The sequence below is a fragment of the Loxodonta africana genome, chromosome 20 (genome assembly GCF_030014295.1).
Source record: "Loxodonta africana isolate mLoxAfr1 chromosome 20, mLoxAfr1.hap2, whole genome shotgun sequence".
Taxonomy (NCBI): Eukaryota; Metazoa; Chordata; class Mammalia; order Proboscidea; family Elephantidae; genus Loxodonta; species Loxodonta africana.
The window spans coordinates 17,502,899-17,529,673 of record NC_087361.1 but is presented as its reverse complement, the minus strand read 5'-3'; the positions used below and the strand labels follow the sequence as shown (position 1 = coordinate 17,529,673).

General features: G+C 36.6%; 1 protein-coding gene across 1 annotated transcript in view; it reads left to right on the top strand.

Moving 5' to 3' along the window:
- EPHA6 (EPH receptor A6) overlaps window positions 1–26,775 on the top strand; it is a 1,103,076-nt gene that overhangs the window by 492,408 nt on the left and 583,893 nt on the right. The window contains 1 exon segment of the mRNA XM_003410340.3: window positions 23,946–24,284. Within this exon segment, the coding sequence (XP_003410388.1) occupies window positions 23,946–24,284 (339 nt within the window).

Here is a 26,775-nt window from a genome sequence, read left to right as displayed (position 1 = left end):
CTCAAAGTAGAGTCAACCTTAATGATGTGGACGGAGTCGAGCTTTTGGAACCTTCACTTGCTGAAATGGCACAACTCAAAATAAGAAGAAACAGCTGCAAACATCCCTTAATAATAGGAACATAGATTGTACAAAGTATGAATCTAGGAACATTGGAAGCGGTCAAAAACGAAACGGAACACGTAAAGATCGATATTCTAGGCATTAGTGAGCTGAAGTGGATGTGTGTTGGCCATTGTGACTAGGACAATAGCATGGTCTATTATGCAGGGAATGACAAATTGAAGAGGAATGGCATTCCAGACATCATCAAAAAGAACATTTCAAGAACTATCCTGAAATATAATGCTGTCAGTGATAGGATAATATCCATATGCCTGCAAGGAAGACCACTTAATACAACTATTATTCAAATTTACACTCCAGCCACTAATGCCAAAGATGCAGAAATTTAAGATTTTTACCAAGTTCTATGGTCTAAAATTGATAAACATGAAATCAAGATGCAGTGATAATTACCAGTGATTGAAATGGGAAAGTTGGAAATGAAGAGGCAGGTCGGTAGTTGGAAAATATAGCCGTGGTGATAAAGGTCACGTGATAGAATTTTGCAAGACCAACAACTTCTTCATTGCAAATATCCGTTTTCACCAACATAAACGGTGACTATACATGTGAGCCTCACCAGATGGAAAACACAGGAATCAAGTTGACTACGTCTGTGCAAAGAGACAGTGGAAAAGCTCAACATTAGTCAGAACAAGGCCAGGGACCAGCTGCAGAATAAACCTTCAATTGTTCATATGTAAGTTCAAGTTGAACCTGAATAAAATTAGAACAAGTTCACCAGAGCCAAATCACCTTGAGTATTTCCCACCTGAATTTGGAGACCATCTCAAGAATTGATTTGACGCATGGAGCACAATGAACGAAGGCCAGACAAGTTGTGTGAAAACCTCAAGGACATTATGCCTGAAGAAACAAAAGGTCATTAAAAAGGCAGAAAAGGAAGGAAAGACCAAAATGCATTCAAAAGAGATTCTGAAACTTGCTCTTGAACAAACAGTAGCTAAAGCAAAAGGAAGAAATGATGAAGTAAAGGAGATGAACAGAAAATTTCAAAGGGTAACTCCAGAAGACAAAGTAAAGTATTATAATGAATTGGGCAAAGATTTGGAGTTAGAAACCAAAAGGGAAGAACATCCTTGGCGTTTTTCAAGGTGAAAGAACTGAAGAAAAAATTCAAGCCTCAAGTTGCAACTTTGAAGGATTCTATCAGCAAAATATTGAATAGTGCAGGAAGCATCAAAAGCACGTGGAAGGAATACACAGTCATTGTACCAAAAAGAATTGGTTGATGTTCAGCCATTTCAGGATATAGCATATGATCAAGAACCAACGTTTTCAGTTGGAAGAAGTCCAAGCTCCACTGAAGGCACTGGCGGAAAACAAGGCTCAGGAATTGATGAAATACCAACTGAGATGTTTCAACAAATGGATGCTCGCTGGAGGTGCTCACTTGTTTATGCCAAAAAATTTAGAAGACAGTGACCAGGCAAAGCAACTGGCAGAGATCCATATTTGTGCCCATTCCAAAGAAAGGTGATCCAAAAGAATGCAGAAATTATAGAACAATATCATTATTATCACATGCAAATAAAATTTGGTGAATATCATTCAAAAAACAGCTGTAGCAGTATATCAGCAGGGAACTGCCAGAAATTCAAGCGAGATTCAAAATAGGACGTGGAATGAGTGATATCATTACTAGTGTCAGATGGATCTTGGCTGAAAGCAGAGAATACCAGAAAAATGTTTACTTGTGTTTTATAGACTATGCAAAGCCATTTGACTGTGTGGATCATGATGAATTATGGTTAACATTGCCAAGAATGGTAATTCCAGAACACTTAATTGTGCTCATGCGGAACTTGTACATAGAGCAAGAGGATAATGCATGGTTGTTCGAACAGAGCAAGGAGATATTGCATGGCTTAAAATTAAGAAAGATGTGTGTCAGGGTTGCATCCTTTCACCATACTTAATCTGTATGCTGAGCAAATAAGCTGAATAGTTGAACTATATGAAGAAGAATGTGGCATCAGGAACAAAGGAAGACTCAGTAACAACCTGCCTTATGCATATGACACAACCTTGTTTGCTGAAAGCAAAGCAGCTTGAAGCACTTGCTGATGAAAATCAAAGACTACAGCCTTTAGTATGGATTACGCCTCAACAGAAAGAAATAAAAAATTTTCACAACTGGACCAATAAACAACATTGTGATAAATGGAGAAAAGATTGACGTTGTCAAGTATTTCATTTTACTTGGATCCACAATCAATACCCATGGAAGCAGCAGTCAAGAAATCAAAAGATGTATTGCATTGAGCAAATCTACTGCAAAAGACTTCTTTAAAATGTTGAAAAATAAAGATGTCACTTTGAGGACTAAGGTGCGCCTGATATTTTCAGTCTCCTCATATGCATGGGAAAACTGGACAATGAATAAAGAAGACCAAAGAAAAATTGATGCCTTTGAATTAAGGTGTTGGTGAAGAATATTGATGATACCATTGGCTGCAAGAAACACAAACAAGTCTGTCTTGGAAGAAATACAGCCAGAGTGCTCCTTGGAAGTGAGGATGGCAAGACTTCATCTCATGTACTTTGGACATGTTATTAGGAGGGACCAGTCCCTGGAGAAGGACATCATGCTTGGTAAAGTAGAGGGTCAGTGAAATAGAGGAAGACCCTCAATGAGAAGGATACAATGGCTGCAACAATGACAGCAATGATTGTGAGGATGGGGCAGGACTGTGCATTGTTTCGTTCTGTTGTACATAGTGTCGCTATGAGTAAGAACCAACTTGACAGCACCTAATAACAACAACAGCTTAACTTTTAATGTTCCTTCCTTTTTTTTTATCCCTCTTTTTTATTCTTGGTACCATAAATTATGTCTTTAAAATGCTAGCTTGCCTTAGCTATGGTAAGTAGAATGAGAGAGTGGTTTAATTCTGGTCATCATTGGGCAGAGCTTCAGACAAGGAACAGCATGCCTTACTACACTAGTAATCCAAAAAAAGTGAACCCCCAAGGAAATGTGAAATATGGAGCAATAGTTAGGTCCTCCGAGCCCATCCAGAGGAAGCTCCCCTTTCAAGGCTTCTCTCTGCTAATCCTTGAGGACCTTTTTGCCTTGTTTTAGCAAAGGATCGGCAGTCTGTCCTGGTAAGTGCACCATGTTTTAGAGCCAACCCAAAACCCAGTGCCATTGAGTGTGAATCTTGGTTTTGATGCTTACTAGCTGTGTACCGTGGAGCTCTGGCGGCATAGTGGTTAAGAGCTCGACACCTAAGCAAAGGTTGGCAGTTCAATCCACCAGCCACTCCTCGGAAATCCTATGGGGCCATTCTACTCTGTCCTATAGGGTTGCTATGAATCAGAATCAACTGGACAGCAATGGATTTTTTTTTTTTTAAGCTGCATACCATGGATAAATTTCTTACCTCATTATGCCTTCTTTAGTGATAATAACATTCCATACATCCTGCTGTTGGTATGATGGTAAATAAGTTAATATTGGAAAAGTGCTAAGAACGTAGCACTACCCAACACACAGTAGGTGCTACATAAATGTTTGTTAAATAAAAATGCCGATCTTTTATAACTAATTTGGAAATAGTTTCTGATAAATTAGTATTCAAACTATTAGACAGTTTATGTTGAGCCTGTTATGGTAGTCTTTCAACTTCTATCATTTGTATTCCTGCAGACTGATGAAATAATGTATTGATTTTTAAGACCATTATTTGCAAATAAAAGGAGTACTAATTCCTGCACCTTTGAGGCTATCTGATATCAGTAGAGCCCTCTGAGTTATAACTCTGACCAGGTGAGAGACCTTTGCAATTATTACAATATATGCAGAAAAAGCAAAGGTCATAAACTCCTAAGCAACATGGCTCCTAAAACATAAAAGATTACATTGTTGGGGAATAAAATTAGGGAAGTGGCAAGTCAAGAGGTCTTTGAACAAATGTACTTAAGAGGACCATGGTAAGTCCACCAAGATATGGAACTTTAGAGGCCAAGAATCAAATAAGCAGTTAATCCTTCCTGTCTTTTCACTAACTGCAAACAGTTAAATCTGAAATTAGATAGCAACTCCCGTTACTCCTAAGTCATATAGCTGTATGAATCAGCTACTCTTTATTCCAATGGTGAGTTATCTAAAGGTTGGCATTTGGATCAGATGAACAGTTAATCCATCAGATTCTGGTGTTTTTGCCAGTGTTACCACTCGAAGCTACACTTTGGAGAACCATACAGGGATTTAAAAAGAGGCAAGTTTTCCTTAGTATTAGGGTCAGGGAGAACAGTAACTGAGATCTTTAATGCATGAGTTTAAACAAAAATGGAAGACAAAAATATTGGAAGTAGCTAGCCAGGACATTTGTCTGGTAAGTGGCCAAGTAGGGAGAGAGCTCACAGATAGGTATAATAGGTGAGTGTATAAATAATGTGATTTGAAGGAGTCCAAGAAGCCTTCCCCTTCTCCTCAGCATTCTCCTTAAAACAACAAACCTTAATTTATCTGCTTAAAAAAATGCATGTTTTCACCTTTGTAATTTCTTTGGGTTTACCCTGTATAAATGTCTTTTTTATTTCATAATCCTGAGACATGTAATATATATGATTAATCCACATAAAGATTTTTATTTTTTTCAAATGGCTACAGCCTAAGAAAAAGATATCTCACGTTCAAGGCTAATCCCCCCAGTTGTGAAGTGGGGATTGATCTGATCCTTCACGTCTCCTTTTGGGCCTGAGTGTTACTGGTAATTTCCTCTTCTGACATTTCATTTCCTTTGACTTTTAATTCACAACCTGTAAACATACTCAAACTTTTCCCATCCCAGTCTAATTTTTCTCCTTTAAAACAAGTACCTGGGAAAAGCAATCTGATTGGCTCTTGCTGCATCTTCACTCTTAATCTACTTTTCATTCTAGTGCATTAGATTTTTGCTTTTCACTCTACCGAAACCAGATTTTTCTTCTGCCACTTCAAATAAATTGTATAAAATTCAACAATGATCTGCATTGCCATTTTGTATTAGAAAATGTGGGTTCTATTTTTTTTTTAATCATTTAAGAAACATCTGTCCCTTTAAAAAAAAATGATCTTTTTAAGACATTACTATCTCCTATTCACCCTCCTAATTTTCTGACCTTTGCTTTTGTTTTCATTGCCTGTTTCTCTGCTTTTTCTCACCATTCTATCCCTTTCTTTGCCACCATATCTTTTTACGTGTTTTCATTCTTTCCCATGGTTTCAAATATCACCTATATACTGATGATGCCTGTAGTTTTATCTGTATCAGAGTCTTCTCTCTGAAGATCCAAAGTCTTCTGGCCAAATGATTATGGGATCTGGCAATCTGTGTGTCCTATGGAAACCTGCCCGCATCTCTGACTTTATATCATAACATACTCCGTTTGTTATTAAACTACATGTCTTCAGAGATACTGAGAATGTTCTCATTCTTGGTGCCCACTGTCTCTGCTCCTTGAAATGATTTCCTCTAGGTCTTCTTACGGTCATTTTCTTTTTGTCATTCAGGATCAAATGTCAGCTCTTAAGACAGGAATTTCTTGACTATCCTTTCAAAAATAAAATCCTTCCCAGTTAGTCTTTTTTACATCACCATGTTTTATTTTTTATGGGCTTTATCACTCTTTGAAAATGTCTGGTTTAATTGTACACTTATTTCCGTGTTTATTGTCTGTCTATCCATACTAGACTGTAAGGGCCATGGGAGCAGGGATTTTTTTCTTTATCTTATCTCCAGGACTTACAGTATTATCAATAAATATTTGATAAATGAATAAACTAATAATTTTAACCTAAACTTGTCTAAGCCAACTTTATTACTTTTTATCTCAGCTTGCTCACCCCCTCCCAGCTAGTTTTCTTCTCCTGATGAATCCCCATCTACCCATGGATCCAAGCCAGAAAGCTTAGAATAATAACCCTGCCCTAAACACCAACATATCGTAGTAGTCTCAAGTCCTATTAATCCTACTTTTAGCATTTCTTCTAGTCATTCCTACCTGTCAACTCCTGGCCCTATCCTTTTAGTTAAGCCCCTCAATATCTCTCCTTTTAGCTAATTTAATAAGCTTCTGGCAAGGCTTTCCTTTAGTCTTCCATCCTTCTCAATACCTTCCAAACTATTTGAAAGTATTATTTCTAAAAAGTAAAAAAAAAAAACACACACACACAAATAAGACAAGAAAACCCTAATCATATTTCCACTTCTGCTTAAAATCTTTTAAGCCCAACCCCCATTTGCCATAAGTGTAAGTAAATCCAGGCCATCCAAGGCCCAGGCATGCCTGTTTGTCCCTCTCCAATTTATTAGAATACAAATTTGTCAAACAGTCTTAATTTCCAATCATAACAACAACACATTTGCAAGTTTAGGCCTTTTTTTTTTTCATGTTGTTCCTTTTACATGAACTTACAAAACATATAAAATAAATTACTTATAATAAATTTAAAATGAAATGCTGAAATAAGTTTCTTTAACATCTTAATCTATTTGATAAACACTTAACTTTATATCTCAGGTGACTCATTAATGTATGTTCCATGCTTTCAAGGATGAGCTGTGAAGGACACTCCACAATATGAGATCTTGGTCAATTAAGGCTGCTTCTGAGAGCAGTATACACAGCACAGAGAACCTAGTGCCTGCCAAGAAGTCTGTTACCAAATAACTGTCTAAGGCTTATCCAGGCCAAAAGGGAAAAATACTGAGGTTGGAGAAACTACGTAGGGATATAAGAGTTCTTAGAAATTACTTGTGAAGCAGGAAAGGCAGAGCAGGAGAGAATCCAAAGAAATGAAGCAAGGGTCTAATATATGGATAGGTCAGAGCTTGGATAAAATAGAATTCCATGGTCAGAGCACATTTACTTTGGTATTTCTTGTGTACATAACTCAAGAGGGTTTTTTTTTTTTTTTTTTTTAAGCTACTGAAATGGTACTGGAAGATTTAACAAGCATTTACCAAACATCTGTGTTACCTACTCAGAAAAGTTCAAAACATAAATGTTAATCATACACATGGGTAATTCTAGAAGCATCATTAAGCATTTTCCTCGTTTATTTGTTTTGTTATGACCCATTGTATAATTTAGTAACTCACAATTGGATATAGTTTCTTCCAACTTTGCCCTTAATATGCAGACAAGCACTACGTTTTTGTGTTTGATATACAGTGACAGTGATTGGGATATAAGTGTAAAACTTGAAGTTGCTTTGGCTCTCAGGCTAACATCATAAAATATGCTTTTTTTATTGCTGGAATAATTGGCCAATTGAGAACATAATTATTTTTCTGGCTCTTAATTTGAGTAGAACAAATTGTGGTTGAGGGGCAAAGGGAGAGGTGTTCACCTGCTCTAGCCAGGTCTCCCACTTCTAGGTGGGCACAGAAGCTTACAATCCAGGTACCACTTCTCTGTTTGCTATCTCTGTTCATCCTCCTTCCCCCACACCTCTCTCTCTCGATCAAATTTTACGTGAAGAAAACCATCATTATGGCTGCTTGATTTTCTGTCTCACAACTGAAATAGAAAAGCACAACTGATGTGTTAGGTAATTCTTTGTAATGGTAACTGTAAATACAATGTAGCATCCACAATTTTACAGAGGCCAGAAAGGGAAAAGTTACAAAGATGAACTTACTACCTACCTCTAGCAGGCTGTAACGTTATAGTCTAGACTTGTTTTATTATAGAAAATAACTCTAAATATTCACTCAGTGTATTGCAATGGTCTATTTTAAAAATTAAAATGACCCTGAGACTACTGAATTGACACGTGCATATGATGCTTCCTGGTTTTTCCAATGCGGCTCACTGACATAAGATCTCACTCGAGTTTCACCATGTTTCCTAAACACAAATACCTGAGCTTTTAACTTAGAGGAGTTTCTTCTACCAAATCACCTGGGAGAGGTTCCTAGCTGGTCATTGTCCTGATGCTGGAGAGTTAAGTTACACTTGCTGCAGGCTGAATCTATTCCTGACCTCCTCAGTTGGAACTCAGACAGAATTGTCTCATTCACTATCATCTACTTGTATACAACAGACCAATTACCAAGAAAGCAACTGTATTAGTTTCCTAGGGCTGCTATAACAAGGTACCACAAACGGGGCACCTTAAAATGACAGAAATGTATTCTCTCGCAGTTCTGAAAGCTGGAAGTCCAAAATGAACTTGTCACCTTGGCAGGGTGGTGTTTTCTCTGAAAGTTCTAAGTGAGGAGTCTTGCCTTGCCTCTTCTAGCTTCTGGTGGCCCCAGGCATTCCATGGCACGAGTCAGTGCAACTCCAATCTCTCTTGCTCTGTCTTTACAGGACTGTCTTCTTTCTATGTCTCTTCTCTTCTTATAAGGATACCTCATACTGATTAGGGCCACCTTATTCCAATATGACTTCATGTTAGCTTAACTAATTACATCTACTAAGATCTTATTTTCAAATGAGCTCACATTAACGCATGCTCAGAATAAGAACTTCAACATATCTTCTTAGGGACACAATTTGGAAGAGACCATCCATAATTATCAGTACAACCTATGCATTTGGAAAAAGGTTTATTGATTTCCTTTAATCTATTGATTCATTGTTTTACCTTTCCTTCCCAAATTATTACAGAGCTCAGTTTATTCAGGTGTCTCTTTCCTGCTTCTAATAGATGTTTAATTAAAAGTAACACACCCAAACACAGAAAGGGCCGTATGTAGTTGTTCATGATTTTTTTTCATGATATTAGGGGAACTGGATGACTCAAAAGATAGAAGCCCGACTACTCATTATTTTGTTTATATTTTAGTGTGCTTTTATCATATTTGTAGTTTTGCCCTTTAACTTTTGACTTGTGCAACTGAAACAAATTTCTGTCTTAATATCAGTTATAGTATGGATTTAAGTTGAAGGTACATAGAAGAGGAAATCGATAACTATTGTTTTGAAATGGGGGCTAGAAAAATTACTTTTTCAAGTTTTCAAGTGTCCACAGAATCATAATTTGATAATCTTTTATCCTTTCCCAATGGGTAGAGAGATGGGCTGCTGATCACTTTATTATGGTTCTTTACTAACTGATCTCAGTTTTCATAAAATAAATATTCCCTTCCACTTCTGAAATAATTTTAAAGTCATGTGGATCTATCCTTAATCTAAAACACCAGGTTTTTGCAAAGATTGTAACTTTGAACTCTCTGGAATGATTGAATGATATAAATCATGTGAAATAAGAGATGCACCCCTCAGAATAAACTAAGTTTTTAAAAATATTGGCTGTATTTTTTTAAGATGTGACTATAACATATGAAAGTGATCAGTTCTGTCTGAGGACGATAGGGAGATGCAGGACGAGTAGGAATTTTCCACAAAGCAAAGGAACATAAGGATAATTCAGGAACAGGTGTGCAAAGGCATTATGTTACAGCAAAAAGGATCTAGAGCGTGAGAAACGGACTTGGACCTTGTCATGAAGACACTTGTGGACAAGACTGAGAAGTTCAGATTTTATTCTGGAGATGAATGGAATTTGGCCCATTAGTTTTCTTTCTTCTTTTTTTTTTTTTTTAAGTATGAATTTTATAAATAATAGAAAACTAAAAAGAATTATCCCAATCTTCATCCACAGTACCATGAAAACATGAATACATAAAAATTCTTGATTTTTAGATATCGCTTTAGTTAGTGAAGGAAACCCGTGACGTAGTGGTTAAGTGCTACTGCTGCTAACCGAGAGGTTGGCAGCTCGAACCCACCAGGCACTCCCTGGAAACTCTCTGGGGCAGTTCTGTTGCGTCATATAGGGTCGCCGTAAGTAGGAGTTGACTCAACGGTAACAGGTTTGAGTTTTGGGTTTTAGTTAGTGAACGTTGGTACAATACCATTGAAGAAAATGAGAAGCAATTCTCAATTTTCATACGTGGAATGCACAGGATTGGAACCATGTATACTGCTATATGTTGAGCAATAAAAAAAACAATATTTACCTTGAAATTTAAATTTCAATTGCTCTTCCATATATAAAATTATTTTTGAATGCTCTAAGGTAGCATTCTTTAAAGAAATCTCTTACGAGAAGGCAATAAACTGCTCGTTAATTTCTGTTTGTAAATTTGCATTTGGCACTACCCTCAAAGTAAAGCATTGCAAAATACTTTTTTTAAATATTTATTTCCCAGGATTTTTTTTTTTTTTTAATGTATATTCTGGCTGAATATAATGGGGTAGATTTTTTTCTTTTCAATCTAAAACAAAAAAAGATATATGTAGCATCCTACCACTAATGGACTGCCTGACCTTGGCATAATGGCTTTACTTTCCTGGCCACATTCCTTTATCTGGAGAAATTGATTTATTTCCTTCCCTGTGGCTAGATTAGAGCCCAGTTTTGTGATTACTTTCCATCCATTCCCAAATACACATTTAACGAACAAATCTTATAGATACTTCACAAAATGGTTTAGAAAAAAAGATTCCAAAATTCTGTTTATAGATATTTGTATTAAATACAATTTAAAAATATTATATGAGAAAGGCTATAGATTAGCAATATGGATATAGATAAAATTTATAATTAATAGTAATAATGCAAAGGACAATACAATTATTAGAGTTTTAAGTCATGTCTGTATGCAGATCTGATCACATTTTTTAGTTGAATATCAAAGTCTAGGGATGCACTTTTTCATGTGTACCTATGTATTTTTCATTCTTAGTAAATTATACAATCTTATTCTTTGCAAAAACATTTGCTTAAACATCTCTAGATGGTTCAGTGTGTTTTTTAAAGTTCTCTTTGATACAAATTAACTTAGAACTATTTTTCTGTCATTTGTAAACTCATAGATATGAATAAATTTGCCTTTTATTGGAAAACTATACTATTACATTCTTGGTAGTCAAAAAATTAATGCGCACATTTAACTTATTGCCAGGTGGTAGCTTAAAAAAACTGGAAAAATATAGCTTGACAGGCAATAGTCTTTCATGATTTGATATCCTCAATCAGTTGGATCAAATTTTCACTGTTAAGATTAAAACATGCATCTGCAAACCACAGTGAGCTACAGAGTTAATAGGTTACTCTCCAGTCAATACAAAAAATCCCCGTTCTTTTACAAGTTGACATATCATTAGAATTATAAATATGAAATATAAATCTATAGCAATTGATGTAGCGACTGCAATATGACCCTTAAGCTTGCTCCCCTTCTGTATCGGCCTTTACTAAAGTGTGTTGTGCAGAATGCTGTAATTCCTCTACTGAACTCATTTTGTGTGTGTGTGTGTGTGTGTGTGTGTGTGTGTGAGATATCTCATGGAAATGAAGGTGTTGCACAGAACATATTTGGGAAACACAGTTACGTACGTTTAAAAACATTTTATATTTTTAAAAAAGTTTAAAAATGAAATTAAAAAATCATAGAACAGCTGTACTCTACTACTCCAAAGAAAATACGGACGGATGGAGGGTCAGATGCTTCTTTGGAAAGGGAAGGAATAGCACTGCCAAAGTCTTCTCATAAATTTTACGTTAGGATACTGTTCTTTAGTTCTCTAAGAATATAAGGGGGAAATTCAAAGTTGAAGCAAAAAAAAAAAATTGAAAATGAGTTTTATAGATAAACTAGTAGAAATAAAATTGCAGTTTTTATGTAAGGTTTATTGCATGATGGGCTTGCAAAACAACTAGTTGCAAATCTGAGTAATTGCGCTTTTCTTATGAAGTCAGTTTTGAGGGTGAGAGGTGGATACTGCTTATCTTATATGTGCATTGCTTGTGTCCTTTAAAGAAAAAAAAAAGCTATGTAAGAAAGTCTCAGAATTTTCAATACAGATGTCTCCAAAAGGGTATAGCTGACAGTTTTTCTTAATGTGTCACGTATCTTTGTATAATTTATAAATGATAACAAAGAAATCAGGCCACATTGATAAAAGCCCAGTGACACATAATTTAGTTGAATCTGAGGATTAGAATTAATTGTCTCTCTTTGTTCCAAGTTCTAAATCTTAGTAAATGATTCACTGCATGTCATTACAGCTTAATATTTGCATGAAATCACAGTTTAGCTGGCATAATTTAACAGCAATTAAAAAGCTATTTAATCGTCATGCAAATTGGTATGAGGGGCCCTTGAGTAAGAAGGGTGTCTGCCTTTTTTTTTTTTTTTTTTTTTTTGGTAAGTATCTCCAGGCAGACAGTTATATACTTGCAGACACCCATCCCCAGAATTGATAGCATTGTTCCTATTCATGGAAATATAAATGAAAAATAATTTATGTTTTCCATTACACATAACAGAGAAGACCAACAATATGAATATGTCATTCTGTAGGAAGACATTATTATAATGATCGTGAATCTTTATCTTCCAGGCATAAGTCTAGGTTGGACGTAAATGCAACACTTGTTCCTGGGCTCTAGTTTATAATTCCTTCTGTATTTTTCTTTCAAAGGCAGATGCTTTTATAAACCTCCAAAATATATAATGTCATATAAGCAGGTATACAGCAAACTTTTAGAACAATCACCCACCCCATTTTTAGTTGTAGCTCTATGTTATATCCATATTTATGCCTTTTCCCAAGAAAGGTGATCCAACCGAATGTGGAAATTGTCGAATAATATTATTAATATCACACACAAGCACAATTTTGCTGAAGATCATTCAAAAGTGGCTGCAGCAGTATATCAACAGGGAACTGCCAGAAATTCAGGCTGGTTTCAGAAGGGGACGTGGAACCAGGGATATCATTGCTGATGTCAGATGGATCCTGGCTGAAAGCAGAGAATACCAGAAGGATGTTTACTTGTGTTTTATTGGCTATGCAAAGGCATTCGACTCTGTGGATCATAACAAATTATGGATAACATTGCAAAGAATGGGAATTCCAGAACACATAATTGTGCTCATGAGGAATTTTACGTAGCTCAAGAGGCAGTTGTTCAACCAGAACAAGGAGATATGAGTGGTTTAAAGTCAGGAAAGTTGTGTGTCAGGGTTATATCCTTTCACCATACCTATTCAATCTGTATGTTGAGCAAATAATCCAAGAAGCTGGACTGTATGAAGAACAGGGCTTCAGGATTGGAGGAAGACTCATTAACAGCCTGAGATATGCAGATGACACAACCTTGCTTGCTGAAAGGGAAGAGGACTTGAAGCACTTACTGATGAAGATCAAAGACCACAGCCTTCAGTATGGATTGCACCTCAACATAAAGAAAACAAAAATCCTGACAACTGGACCAATAAACCACATCGTGATAAACGGAGAAAAGATTGAGATTGTCAAGCATTTCATTTTACTTGAATCCACAGTCAATACCCATGGAAGCAGCAGTCAAGAAATCAAAAGACACATTGCATTGGGCAAATCTGCTGCAAAGGACCTCTTTAAAGTGTTGAATAGCAAAGATGTCACCTTGAAGACTAAGGTGCACCTGACCCAAGCCACGGTATTTTCAATCACATCATATGCGTGTGAAAGCTGGACAATGAATAAGGAAGGCCAAAAAAGAATTGATGCCCTTGAATTGTGGGGTTGGTGAAGAATATGGAATATACCATGGACTGGAAAAAAGAATGAACAAATCTGTCTTAGAAGAAGTACAACCAGAATGTCCTTAGAAGCAAGAATGGCAAGACTGCATCTTATATACTTTGGACATGTTGTCAGGAGGGATCAGTCCCTGAAAAAGGACATCATGCTAGGTAAAGTAGAGGGTCAGTGGAAAAGAGGAAAATCCTCAATGAGATGGTTTGACACAGTGGCTGCAACAATGGGCTCAAGGATTAAGCTTCCAACCTTGCAGGTTGCTAACATCAGGAACCAGCAAAAAAGAAGAAATATAAAACTTCTTAATATCTCAATAAACTCAATACACAGTCATAGAGATTTATAACTAATACCGTGCCGGTCTCATGCTGTGTAACAGATCTCATTGTTTACACCCATGTTCATTTAGACCATGTCCCACACTGCAACCAGTAGGCTTTTTTTTTTTTTAAACACATCACTTCCATACATAAAATCTATAAGTTTCCTCCTGTGGTAAGTAGAAAAATATCCAGACTCTGCAATAAGCCTAACATCCTGCATTATCTGGTACCTTCCTGTTTCTTAAAACTCATGCTTTCTTCCTCTTCATTGTACTCATAGTGATTTTTTTTTTCCAGTTCCATGTCTGTTTCAAGATCTTTCTTGTCTAAACAACAAGTACCTTCTACCCCTGATTTCTTCCCACCGCTCTGCACATTCTCTTCACCACCTCCCAGAGGGTCTCTCAGAATATTACCTTTAGTAGGGTAATATTTAGTAGAATAGTTTTTATTCCAACTCTTTTCTTTTAATTTCCTTAGTTGCACTTTTTATAATTTGAATTACATTCATCTGTTTACATGTGTATGTGTTTATCTACACATCCCACTAAGATGTAAATAAAAGAAAGCACTAAAAATGTCTCTCACATCCAATGCTGTAGGCCCAAGATCCAACACAGTATTGGCACATAAAACAAAAACCATTATCATCAAGTTAGTTCCAACTCATGGCAACCCAGCAAATGTCAGAGTAGAACTTCACCCTCTGGTACATACTCCTTGCCCTGAAGTCAATTTGACTCATAGCGACCCTGTAGTAGTCACTTAATAAGATATTTATTTCATGAATAAATGATTTTATCTTGAAATCCAAGAGACGGCTTGAGGAATCAAAGATCAATGTCTAAACATATTTCTTTCTATGGAGAGAATGTTAAAGAGAAACTCCTTCCTACACTTTAAGAAAATTTTCTTTTTATTGTACTTTAGGTGAAGGTCCACAGAACAAACTAGTCTATTGTCAAACAGTAAGCACAAACATTGTCCTATGACACTGATAACAACCTCACGACATGTCAACATACCCCACCCTCGACCCTGGGTCCCTACTTCCAGCCCTCCTGTTCCCCCGTGCCCTCCAGTCCCTGCCCCCAGGCTGTTGCGCCCCTCCATTCTCTCCGCGTTCCGTGGGCCCGTCCATCCCTGGATGAAGGGTGAACCCCAGGAGCGACCCCACCACTGAGCTAAAAAGGATGCCCCGAGGCCACACCCCTGGGGGCCCCCTCAGTCTACATTAGGCCAGCAAGTCCTATCTCCTCCCCTGAGCCGGAAACCTGCTCCACACCTTTCCCCAGTTCCATCCAGGACCCTAAACTGCTATCCTCCTTAGAGAAGTCAGTGGTCGCAGCCAGATACTATCCAGCAATACTGCACTTAATGTGGTAGAAGCCATGGTAGCTGTGGTCGATTAGCCTGCAGGGACCAATCTTTCCCTCGTGTCCTTAGTCATCTTCATTCTCCCCAGCTACTAAAGTAGAGAGATCAGTGGAACATCCCAGGTGGCCACCCACAGGCCTTCAAGACCCCATATGCTACTCAGCAAAACAGAATGTAGAACACTTTCTCTACAAACCATGCAGTGCCAACTGAGCTACATGTTCCCCAAGACTGTGGTACTCACAGCCCTCAACCCAGCAATTCCATTCCTCAGAGGGCTTATATATGTTCATGGAGCCTCCATGACCCTTCCCTGTGCAAGTTGTGTTAGCTCCCCCAGTACTATGCATTGTCTTATCCTCCACCAAATTCACCACCCATCCATTGTATATTTAGTGTTTTTCCGCCCGCACCCCTCCACTCCCTCCTAACCATCAAAGATCGTTTCTTTTTTTGTGTAAACTTTTTCATGAATTTCTATAGTAGTGGTCTCATACAATATTTGTCCTTTTGTGATCGACTTATTTCACTCAATATAATGCCTTCCAGATTCATCCACATTGTGAGATGCTTCACAGATTCATCATTGTTCTTCACCATTGCTTAGTACTCCATTGTGTGTATGTACCATAGTCTGTTTATCCATTCATCTGTTGATGGGCATCTAGGTTGTCTCCAACCTTTTGCTGTTGCGCACAATGCTGCAGTGAACATGGGTGTGCATGTGTCTATTTGTATGACTGCTCTTATCTCTCTAGGATATATTCCTAGGAGTGGGATTGCTGGATCATATGGTATTTCTATTTCTAGCTCCCCAAGGAAGCACCATATCATTTTCCAAAATGGCTGTACCATTTTGCATTCCCACCAGCAGTGGATAAGAGTTCCCATCTCCCCACAGCCTCTCCAACATTTGTCGTTTTCTGCTTTCCTGATTTGTGCCAGTAATGCCAGGGTGAGATGGTATCTCACTGTCATTCTGATTTGCATCCCTCTAATGGCGGAAACCCTGGTGGCATAGTGGTTAAGAACTAGGGCTGTAAACCAAAATGTCCACAGTTGAAGTCCACCAGGTGCTCCTTGGAAAGCCTATGGGGCAGGTAGCTATGAGTTGGAATTGACTCAACGGCAACAGGGGAATGGCTAGTGCTATTGAGCATTTCCTCATGTGTCTTTTAGGTGCTTGAAGATTTTCTTTGATGGAGTATCTGTTCATTTCCTTTGCCCAGTTTTTAATTAGATTACTTGTATTTTTGTTGTAGAAGTGTTGGATTTTCCTGTGGATTTTAGAGATTAGACCTTTGTCAGAATTTTAATAGCCAAATTTTTTTTTCCCCAGGCTGTAGGTTCTCTTTTTACTCTTTTGGTGAATTCTTTTTATGAGCATAAATGTTTAATTTATCTTTAAAGATAATTTAAATTATCTTTAGCTTATCTTCTTGAGTTTGTGTGTAGTTAGCTATGGTTTATATCCTGTTAATGCTGTGTACTGGGGCCTCTAGCGTTCATCCTCTTTTTTTCTTCTATGATTTTTATAGTTTTCGGTTTTATATTTAGGTCTTTGATCCATTTTGATTTAGTTTTTGTATGTGGTGTAAGGTATGGGTCCTGTGTCATTTTTTTGTTGCTAGACATCCAGTTTTGCTAACACCATTTGTTAAAAAGACTGTCTTTTCCCCATTTGATGGACTTTAGGCCTTTGTGGAAGATCAGGTGACCCTAGGTGGATGGATTTACATCTGGGCTCTCAAATCAGTTCCATTAATCAATGTATCTGTTGTTGTACCATTACCAGGCTGTTTTGACTACTGTTGCTGTACAGTAGGTTCTGGGGTCAGATAGAGTGAGTCTTCCTACTTTATTCTTCTGCTTCAATAGTGCTTCACTTATGGGGCCTCTTCCCTTTCCATGTAATGTTAGTGATTAGTTTTTCCATTCCTTCAAAGAATGTTATTGTTATTTGGATCTGGGTTGCATTGTATTTGTAAACTGCTTTAGGTAGAATTGTCATTTTCACAATGCTGAGCATGATATGTTTTTCCATTTATGTAGATGTCTTTTGGTTTCTTACAGTAGTGCTTTGCAGTTTTCTTTGTTAGATTTATTCCTAAGTATTTTATTTTTTTTAGTGTCTGTTATAAATGTTATTGTTTTCCTGATTTCCTTTTTGTCATTCACTTTATTGATGTATAGGGATCCAACTGATTTTTTATGTTTATCTTGTATCCTGCTATGTGTTGAATCTTTCTATTAGTTCCAATAGTTTTCTCATGGAATCTTTTGGGTTTTCTATGTATATCATACTATCTGCAAATAGGGACAGTTTGACTGCTTTATTACCAATTTGGATGCCTTATTCTTTTTTTTTTCTTTTTCTTGTCTTATTACTCTGGCTAGAACTTCCAGCACAATGTTAAATAGGAGTGGTGATAAAGGGCATCCTTGTCTTGTTCCTGTTCTCAAGGGGAATGTTTTCAGCCTCTCTCCATTAAGAATGATGTTGGCTGTTGGTTTTGTATAGATGCCCTTTAGTACATTAAGGAATTTCCCTTCATTGAGAGTTCTTATCAGGAATGGGTGTTGGACTTTGTTGAATGCCTTTTCTGCATCAATTGAGATGATCATGTGATTCTTTTATTTGTGTGGTGGATTATGTTGATTGATTTTCTAATGTTGAACCATCCTTGCATACCTAGTATGAATACCACTTGGTCATGGTGTATTTTTTTTGATATGATGCTGAATTCTATTGGCTAGAATTTTGTTGAGAATTTTTGCATTGTATGCTCATGAGAGATATTGGTCCACAATTTTCTTTTCCTTTCTTTTTTTTTTTTTTTTGGTGTCTCTTCCCGGTTTTGGTATCAGGGTTATGCTGGCCTCATAGAATAAATTTGGAAGTATCCTTTCCTTTTCTATGTTCTGAAATAGTTTGAGTAATACTTAGTGTAAGCTCTTCTCTGAATGTTTGGTAGAATTCTCCAGTGAATCCATCTGGGCCAGGATTTTTTTGTTGTTGTTTTGGAGAGTTTTTTTTTTTGTTACCTTTTCAGTCTCTTCTCTTGTTATAGGTCTGTTCAGATTTTCAACATCATTTTATATATTAGTTTGGGTAAGTAATGTGTTTCTAGAAATTGTCCATTTCCTATAGGTTTTCAAATTTGTTGGAGTATAGTTTTTCATAAAACTGTTATGATCCCTTTTTATTGCAGTTGGATCTGTTGTAATGTCGCCCATTTCTTTCTTATTTGGGCTATTGGTGTCCTCACCTGTTTTTCTTTTGTCAGTTTGGCCAGTGGTTTGTCAATTTTGTTGATCCTTTCACAGAACCAACTTTTGGTTTTGTTGACTCTGTCTATTCTTTTTCTCTTCTCTATTTCTCCTCTGATCTTTATTATTTCCTTTCTTCTGGTGGCCATGAGCTTCTTTTGCTGTTCTCTTTCTATTTGTTTGGGTTGTGTAGCTAATGTTTTGATTTTGTCCCTTTCTTCTTTTTTGACGTGTGCATCGATTGCTATAAACTGACCTCTGAGGACAGCCTTTGCTGTGTCCCAAAGGTTTTTGTATGATCTGTTTTCATTCTTATTTGATTCTAGGAATTTTTTTTATTACATCTCTGATGTTTTCTATTACCCAGTAGTTTTTAAGTAGTGTGTTACTCAGTTTCCACGTAATTAATTTTTTTCCTTGCTCTTGCTGTTGTTAATTTCTACTTACATGGCATTGTAGTCAGAGAAGATACTTTTTATTATCTCAATGTTTTGGATTTTGTTGAGGGTTGCTTTGTGGCTTAAGGTGTGGTCTATTCTAGAGAATGTTCCATATGCATTGGAAAAGAATGTGTACTTTGCAGCTATTGGGTGGAGTATTCAATATACGTCTGTCTATGAGTTCAGGTTGGTTGCCTGTGTCATTTAGATCTTCTGTATCCTTGTTGAGTTCCTTTCAAGATGTTCTGTCTTTTACTGGGAGTGTTGTGTAGTAGTCTCCTACTATTATTATGAAACTCAATTTCTCTTTTCAGTGCTGTTAGAGTTTGTTTTATGTATTTTGAAGACTTATAGTTTGGGTATGTAGATATTTATTATGTTTATGTCTTCATGATAGATCATCCCTTTAATCATTATATAGTGCTGTTCTTTCTCTTTTGTGGTGTAGTTTGTTTGAAAGTCTTTTTTATCTTAGATTAGTATTGCCACTCCTGCTCTTTTTTGTTAGCTGTTTGCTTGATATAATTTTTTTCCATCCCTTTAAAACCCACGGCCATCGAGTCGATTCCGACTATATCCATCCCTTTATTTTTATATAAATTCACGTCTTTGTTTCTAAGGTGTGTCTCTTCAAGACAGCATACTGAAGGATCCTTTTTGTTTTTGTTTTTTAATTGATTCTGTCACTATCGGTCTCTTTATTGGTGCATTTAGGCCATTTACATTCAGTGTAATTACTGATAGGTGTGAATTTATTGCTGTCATTTTGTAGTGCTTTTTTTGTGATGCTAATGTTTTCTTTGTTCCTCATACTCTCCTGTGCTAAATTCCTTTTTTGTGTGTGGATTTATTATTTATTTGTTTTTGTAAATTTTGTTTTTACTGAGGATTTATGTTTTTGTTTTTTATTTTAATGGGTAGGTTTTTTAACATTCTTTGTGGTTACCTTGAAATTTACCCTTATCTTCCTACATTCAAACCAGTCTATTATTGCTTGGTATAGCTTTGCCTTCATCTCCAATAGAAACTTCTATAACTACACTTTTTATTCCCACTTTTATTGTTCTGATTTTGTCATTTATAGGCTAACATCTCTAGTTCCCTGTTGTAAATCTTTTGGTTTTGAATAGTCCTTCGGTGTTCATTTCCTAGGTTGGTATCTGGCTGGTGCGATCTTGAGTCCTAGATTTTGGCTGTTGTCTGATGGTGTTTGCTCTCAATCTGAAAGACTCCCTTTAATAATTCTTGAAAGTTTGGTTTGTTTTTTACATATTCCCTTAATTTCTGTTTATATGAAAATGTCCTAATTTCACCATAATATTTGATGAGAGTTTTCCAGGATATATTCTTCTTTGTTGGCAATTTCTTTCTTTCAAGGTTTTATATATGTCTTCCCATTGCCTTCATGGTTTCCATTGAGTAATCAGAGATTAGTCTTATTGTTTCCTCTCTGTATGTGAGTTTCCATTTTTCTCCAGCTGCAATCAGGATTCTGTCTTTTCTTTGGTTTTAGGGAGTGTGATTATGATACACCGTGGTGATTTTGTTTGAGGGTCTATCCTATATGGTGTTCATTGACCTTCTTGGATAGTCAGCTTTTCTGTCAGCAATTCTTCAATAATCCTCACTTTGTTTTCTGTTTTTTTTCTCTGTTCTGAGACTCTGATTGTACACAAATTTTTGCTTTTCATTCTAAGGGTTTCTTCATTTTTTTTTTTTTTATTGTTTTTCCTCAAAGTGGTTTCCAGGTATTTGTCTTCTATTTCCCTGTCTTGTCTTCTGTTGTTTCAAACCTGCTTCTCAGACCTTCTGTGACACTGCCCATTTCTGAAATCCTGTTTATCTTTTGGATTTCTAATTGTTGTTTTTGTATGATTTCTAGTTGTGAATTTATTTTAGCATTTTGTTCCTGTATTATTTTCCTGAATTATTCCATTGTTTTGTCTGTATTTTCCATGAATTTGTCTATTTTTCCATCATTTTGTCTGCTTTTTGCTTCAACTCTTGGATAGCCCCGATTATTAGAGATTTGAATTCCCTATCAGGTAGTTCCAGTGCCTTTTCTTCTACTTGAAAGTTATCTGATGTTTTATTTTGGATATCTACTGGAGCCATCCTGTCCTGTTTTTTTAATATGTTTTGATATTGTCTGGTGTCCTCAGAACATTCAGTTGTTATTATCTTCTTTTATTGATTGTAGATTTGTTTGTTTTGTCCCCCTTTTTTGTTTTATTTGGTTTTGTCTGAGCAGGTGAGCTTTGTGTTTGCTTGACACAGTACTTTTCACTTCCTTGCCCAATGGGCAGGGCCAGTCGCTCAGCTATGGTGCAGCAGGCAGTTCCAGCTGAAGGGAGGGGCTGGGATGTGTTGTTTGTGGTACATACTGAGGCTGACAGGGTGAGCTAGGGGTCAGTGCAGGGCAGATTCCAGTAGGCCATGCTTGTGCTGCTTGGGGGTGCAATGTTCAGTGCATGTCGCAGACAAGCAGGGAGGAGAAGGGATGTTGTGATGTGTGGAGCTAAGTTGAATATGGGAATGAAGCAAGAGAAAACAGAGAAAAAAAATTGTTCTGGGGAAGGCTGCCATTGGAGTGGAGAGACAAGAAAGCAAGAAGTGAAGAAAAACAAAAAGAAAAAGAGAAAATTAATAAATAATTTTTTTTTTTAATGCCCCCAGGGATCCCAACGGTGACCAGGGAAGTGGCTCCCAGGCCTTTAAGCACAGCCCCTCTTGAAGGGGCAGAGATGGCACACAGCACCAGGTATTCAGGAGTCAGGAAAAGAAGGAAAGTAGAGAGAGATGAGAAACTGAGAAATGAAGAAAAAGAAAAAACAAAAAACAAAAAAAGAAATGCCCCCAGGAATCCTACCAACACAGCTCCACAGACCAGGGAAGTGGCTCCCAAGCCATGCAGTACAGCCGAGCTAGAAGAGGCAGAAATGGCACACAATGCCAGGTAGTCAGGAGATAAGAAAAGAAAGTATGTAGAGAGAGGCGAGAAACCGAGAAATGAAGGAAAACAAAAAGGAAAAAACAAACAAACAAAAGCCTCCTGGGATCCCACCAACGTGGTGGCACGGACTAAGGAAGCAGTTCCCCAGCCAAGTGGCACTTCACAGCCTGTCAAGGAAAAGCAAAGATGGCACACAGGGCCAGGCATTTGAGAGAAAGGAAGGGGAGGAGGTGAAGGCAGGGAAGAAACCAAAGGAAGCCAAAACAAGCAACACTGGCAACAAAGAAATGTCACTGAAGGAGCCGGCCAGTGTGGGCGGGATGAATCCAAGCATCATGGAGCCATTGCCTCCTGGCCGAGTGACCTCAGCCCACTGGGAAGCAGAGGAGGCTGAGCAGGGGGAAAAGAGTGGGGGGGAACCATGTACTGCTGGTTACCAGGTGCTCTGTCTCCTGCCAGGAACTCTGTGAAGTTGCTTTCCTGTCCTCCTTGTCTGACGATCTCCGACGGGAGCCCAGAATGGTGAATTTGTGCTGCATTAGCTGATAGGGATCCTCCACTCCTATCTCTCCTTGCTCTCTGTTCTCTGGCAGTTTCTTATTTCATTCGGTGCTTGCTTGAGTTCTTTATCTCTTCATTTGATGTTGAGGGTTCCAGGATTGACATTTGTCTCTGTTTTACATAGTTCTTCAGGTCTTTGCTGTGGAGGGACAACATGGTGCTTCTGTCTATAATGCCATGTTGGGTCTGCCTCCTCTAAGCAAATTTTCTTGGTAGCAAAAATTTAGAGAATTAGTTTAGATTTCTCAACATTAAACATTTTAAAATATGGCAGGACTGCTGTTTCATTAGTTATTTATGCAAGAAATCAACTATTTTTTTTTTAATTTATCATATTCTAATCTCTCAGCAGCATGAATTCTGTGGTATTTCACACCCAGCACTTAGCACAGTACCTGGTATGTGATGAATGATGTGAATCAGAGACCTGAAAGACTCATATAAGAATGAAAGATTATTGACACAATTTTGAGAAAACTTGGGGTAAACGGTATTAACTATTCAGTGGAATCTGCATGGAAAAATAGTGAGAAAGAAGACTGAAGGCAGGTACTCATCCACTTGTTCGGACTAGCTTGGTTTATGCTATCTTGGTGATAAATAGAAAGACTTTGTGGGTCTATCAGCTGCTAAGGAAACACTTCCGCTTAATAATATTAATCTAAATAAATTTCTAATAACCGTATCCCTTATATGGTCCCTTTTTTACCCCTTTCGTTTAATGCCTTTATCTTGTCAAATTGACCAGGGCCCAGTAAAAGCCTTTTTGTTGCCTCCAATCTCCTCTCTTCCTCTTCTTCCAAACTTTCTCACCACTCTAAATATGTGGCCCTTTATTCTCAACCTGTGGGAAACAGATCCCTTAGTTCCTCTTAAAGCTAATTAATGAGATTTTTTATCTGCATACCAAATGTTGTATTAAGACAATGTTGTATTAAGACTGAAAGACTAAAACATTTTGTACACATATGGTGTTACTATTTTTCTTCACACTTTGAGAATGGTGATGAAAATAAAACCATCACAGAATTTAAAACAATTTTGGTCACTATGTATTTTTTTAACCAACAAATTAAATACATATAATTACCATATCTTTTAGAATTCTGATGCTTTTATATTAAATATCAAATTTCACACACCAAAACATTAGGATATAGACAGTTTCACCACGAAGACTCCTCCCTTGCTAGACTTTATCAGATATTTTTAACTATATGTTCTTCCTGGCTCCCATCAGAAGAAAAGGCTCAAACGAATATGAGAAGACCAACACATGCTTACTGATAAACTTTCAATTTAGCAGAAAAATTCATTGTCCTATACATGTACATTTGTTTTTTAATTGCTTTTCTCTAGGGCCACCTTCAGCTCCTAGGAATGTGATTTTTAACATCAATGAAACAGCCCTTATTTTGGAATGGAGCCCACCAAGTGACACAGGAGGGAGAAAAGATCTCACATACAGTGTCATCTGTAAGAAATGCGGCTTAGACACCAGCAGCCAGTGTGAGGACTGTGGAGGAGGACTCCGCTTCATCCCGAGACATACTGGCCTGATCAACAGTTCCGTAATAGTGCTTGACTTTGTGTCTCACGTGAATTACACCTTTGAAATAGAAGCCATGAATGGAGTTTCCGAATTGAGTTTTTCTCCCAAGCCGTTCACAGCTATTACAGTGACCACGGATCAAGATGGTAAGTTTCACTGCTGTTTTCTCAAAACAGTTCTTCTGTTCCCTTTTGATGCATAGTATCCCTGATGGACATCTACCCACTGAAGTGCAATTGTTTACTGTATACATTGCAGAGGTGAGTATCTCCTCACTGTATACATTGCAGAGGTGAGTATCTCCTCCTTTTCCTTTTTCTTTACCAAGTTGCAGAAAGATATTTTTCATGACTTCTGAGCAGAATGGTTAATTAGATAAAATGCTTTTCTCTATTTTGTATGCATTTGTGTTGTTAATATAATCCCATAAGCCAATATCTCTTAATAAGTTCATATTATTGACCAATTAAATTGAATTTCAGTGACTTATACTGTCATCCCTTTTCCATGTCAAATGGTGCAAATAGTATACATTTAATTATATTTCATATCCACATTGTACTTTCCAGTCAACATGCTTAACCTTGATCCACTATGAAAATAAGTTGCAAAAAAAGCCCAGAAAAGTGTTTAAATGTTATTATCTAAGTAAAGTTTGTGAAAAGTAGTTAAACTATCTTTAAAAAAAAAATCTTTTTGCTTTTTAATTAAATGTTCCCTTTATAACACTACAGATTTTTACTGCAACATAGCAAGACACAAACATTCGTATGATCTTTGTAATTGTATACTCTCTTCAGTTCCCCATAACATGATTGTATTGCATATCATTCTATAGGGAAACCCTCAAAGATTTTAAAAACTCTTTTTGAGAAGCATTCATAAATGATGTGTAAGTGACTGTCTTACAGCACAGAATGTTGATATAAGTCAGTGCACACATATGAGACAAATTTATAAAGATAAAACCATTCTTATTCAATAAGGCAGGTTGTGGTGATATTTAAAATAAAAGTATATTAGAAATGTTGGAATACTATTTGACAATAATAAGGAATAAACTACTTATACACACAACTTGGATGAACTTCAAGGGCACTATGCTGAGTGAAAAAAAATTTTTCTAAAGGATGTATACGGTATGATTCCATTTATATAACATTCATAGAATAACATAATTATAGAGATGTAGAAGAGATTAGTGGTTGGCAGAGGTTAGGGATTTGGGGGGATGTGTAGTGTGGCTCTAAAGAGATAGCACGAGGGAGCCTTGTGGTAATGGTACATTTATCTATCTTGATTTTGGTGGTAGTTACATGAAGCTACATGTGTAATAAAATTGAACAGAGCTACACACACACACACACAAGCATTGTATATTGTACCAATGTCAGTTTCCTGGCTTTGATCTCATACTATAGTTACACAAGGAATTAACATTGGGGGAGGCTGGGTGAAGCACGTACAGGATTTTACTGTAGGTTTTCGGTGCAAATTCCTGTGAATCTATAATTATTTTAAAATAAAAAGTTAAAAACATTATCAAACCTATAAAATATGCAAGAAGAAATTAATATTCTACTAAAAACATATATGAAATGCATGTGAATATTTTACGCAAAATATTATGCACAAGCTCACTTTGCTGATAATTTTCAGAAATGCATCTAATAAATAAAGCAAAATCAAATGATATTCTACAGTCACTATAATTTTCCCCTTCATTTGATGAATAGCTCTAAATCATAGAATTTGCTTTATTGTTTTTCAAAAGGGAATTCCTATTTCTTCCTTTTTTTTCTTCTTACCCTTAACATCAACAAAATCTTGTCAAATATATATCTTATAAATGTACCTTCAACATGAAACATACTAGGGTCTTTTCTGCTATTCTGTGCTTTAGCAGATTATTTATAAAGTTTTATTTGCTGCTACCTGCTCAAAAAATACAACCCAAACTTAAGAGACATTCTTAACTATAGAGTATAAATAAATAATTTTGGGAACCAAAACAATATATCACTTTGAACAAAATACATAAGTCTACATAATTTCATATTCATGTACAACAATATTTCATCCTAGGATCAGAGGGGAGTTTACTTAATCTATTTTTCTTACCTATCATAAGAACAGAAAACACATTGTTCCTCACTTTTTAAATGAGATAATTCATTAAAAGTGTACAGCTATATGGAAAAAAATGTATATTAAACATAAAACAAGAGATAGTATCCATATATTCACATTACACATTCTGGAAGGGTAACTTCAGTATGTATTCCTCCCCAATAAGTTTACCTTTGATGAAGGATGTTTAGAAATGGTTATCGTTAAAAATTTAATTGACTTTGTTTTAGATATAAGTAGTAATAAAAAATCAAAATATATTTAAATGTTATTTGAAAAATACATAAAGGTCCTACACTGAACTAAAACATTGCCACATATACACTTAAGAAAATATTTTTAATTATGACCAGCTTTTTTTTTTTTATGTATAAGCAACTACTTTCATGTCAACATTTTCAGAGATACCAAAAAGACTCTTTCTCTTTGTGCCTGAAATTCTGACTACAGGGAGTCATATCTTTAAAAATGAAAATTCTCACAGTCAAGGGTAACATAATGACATAA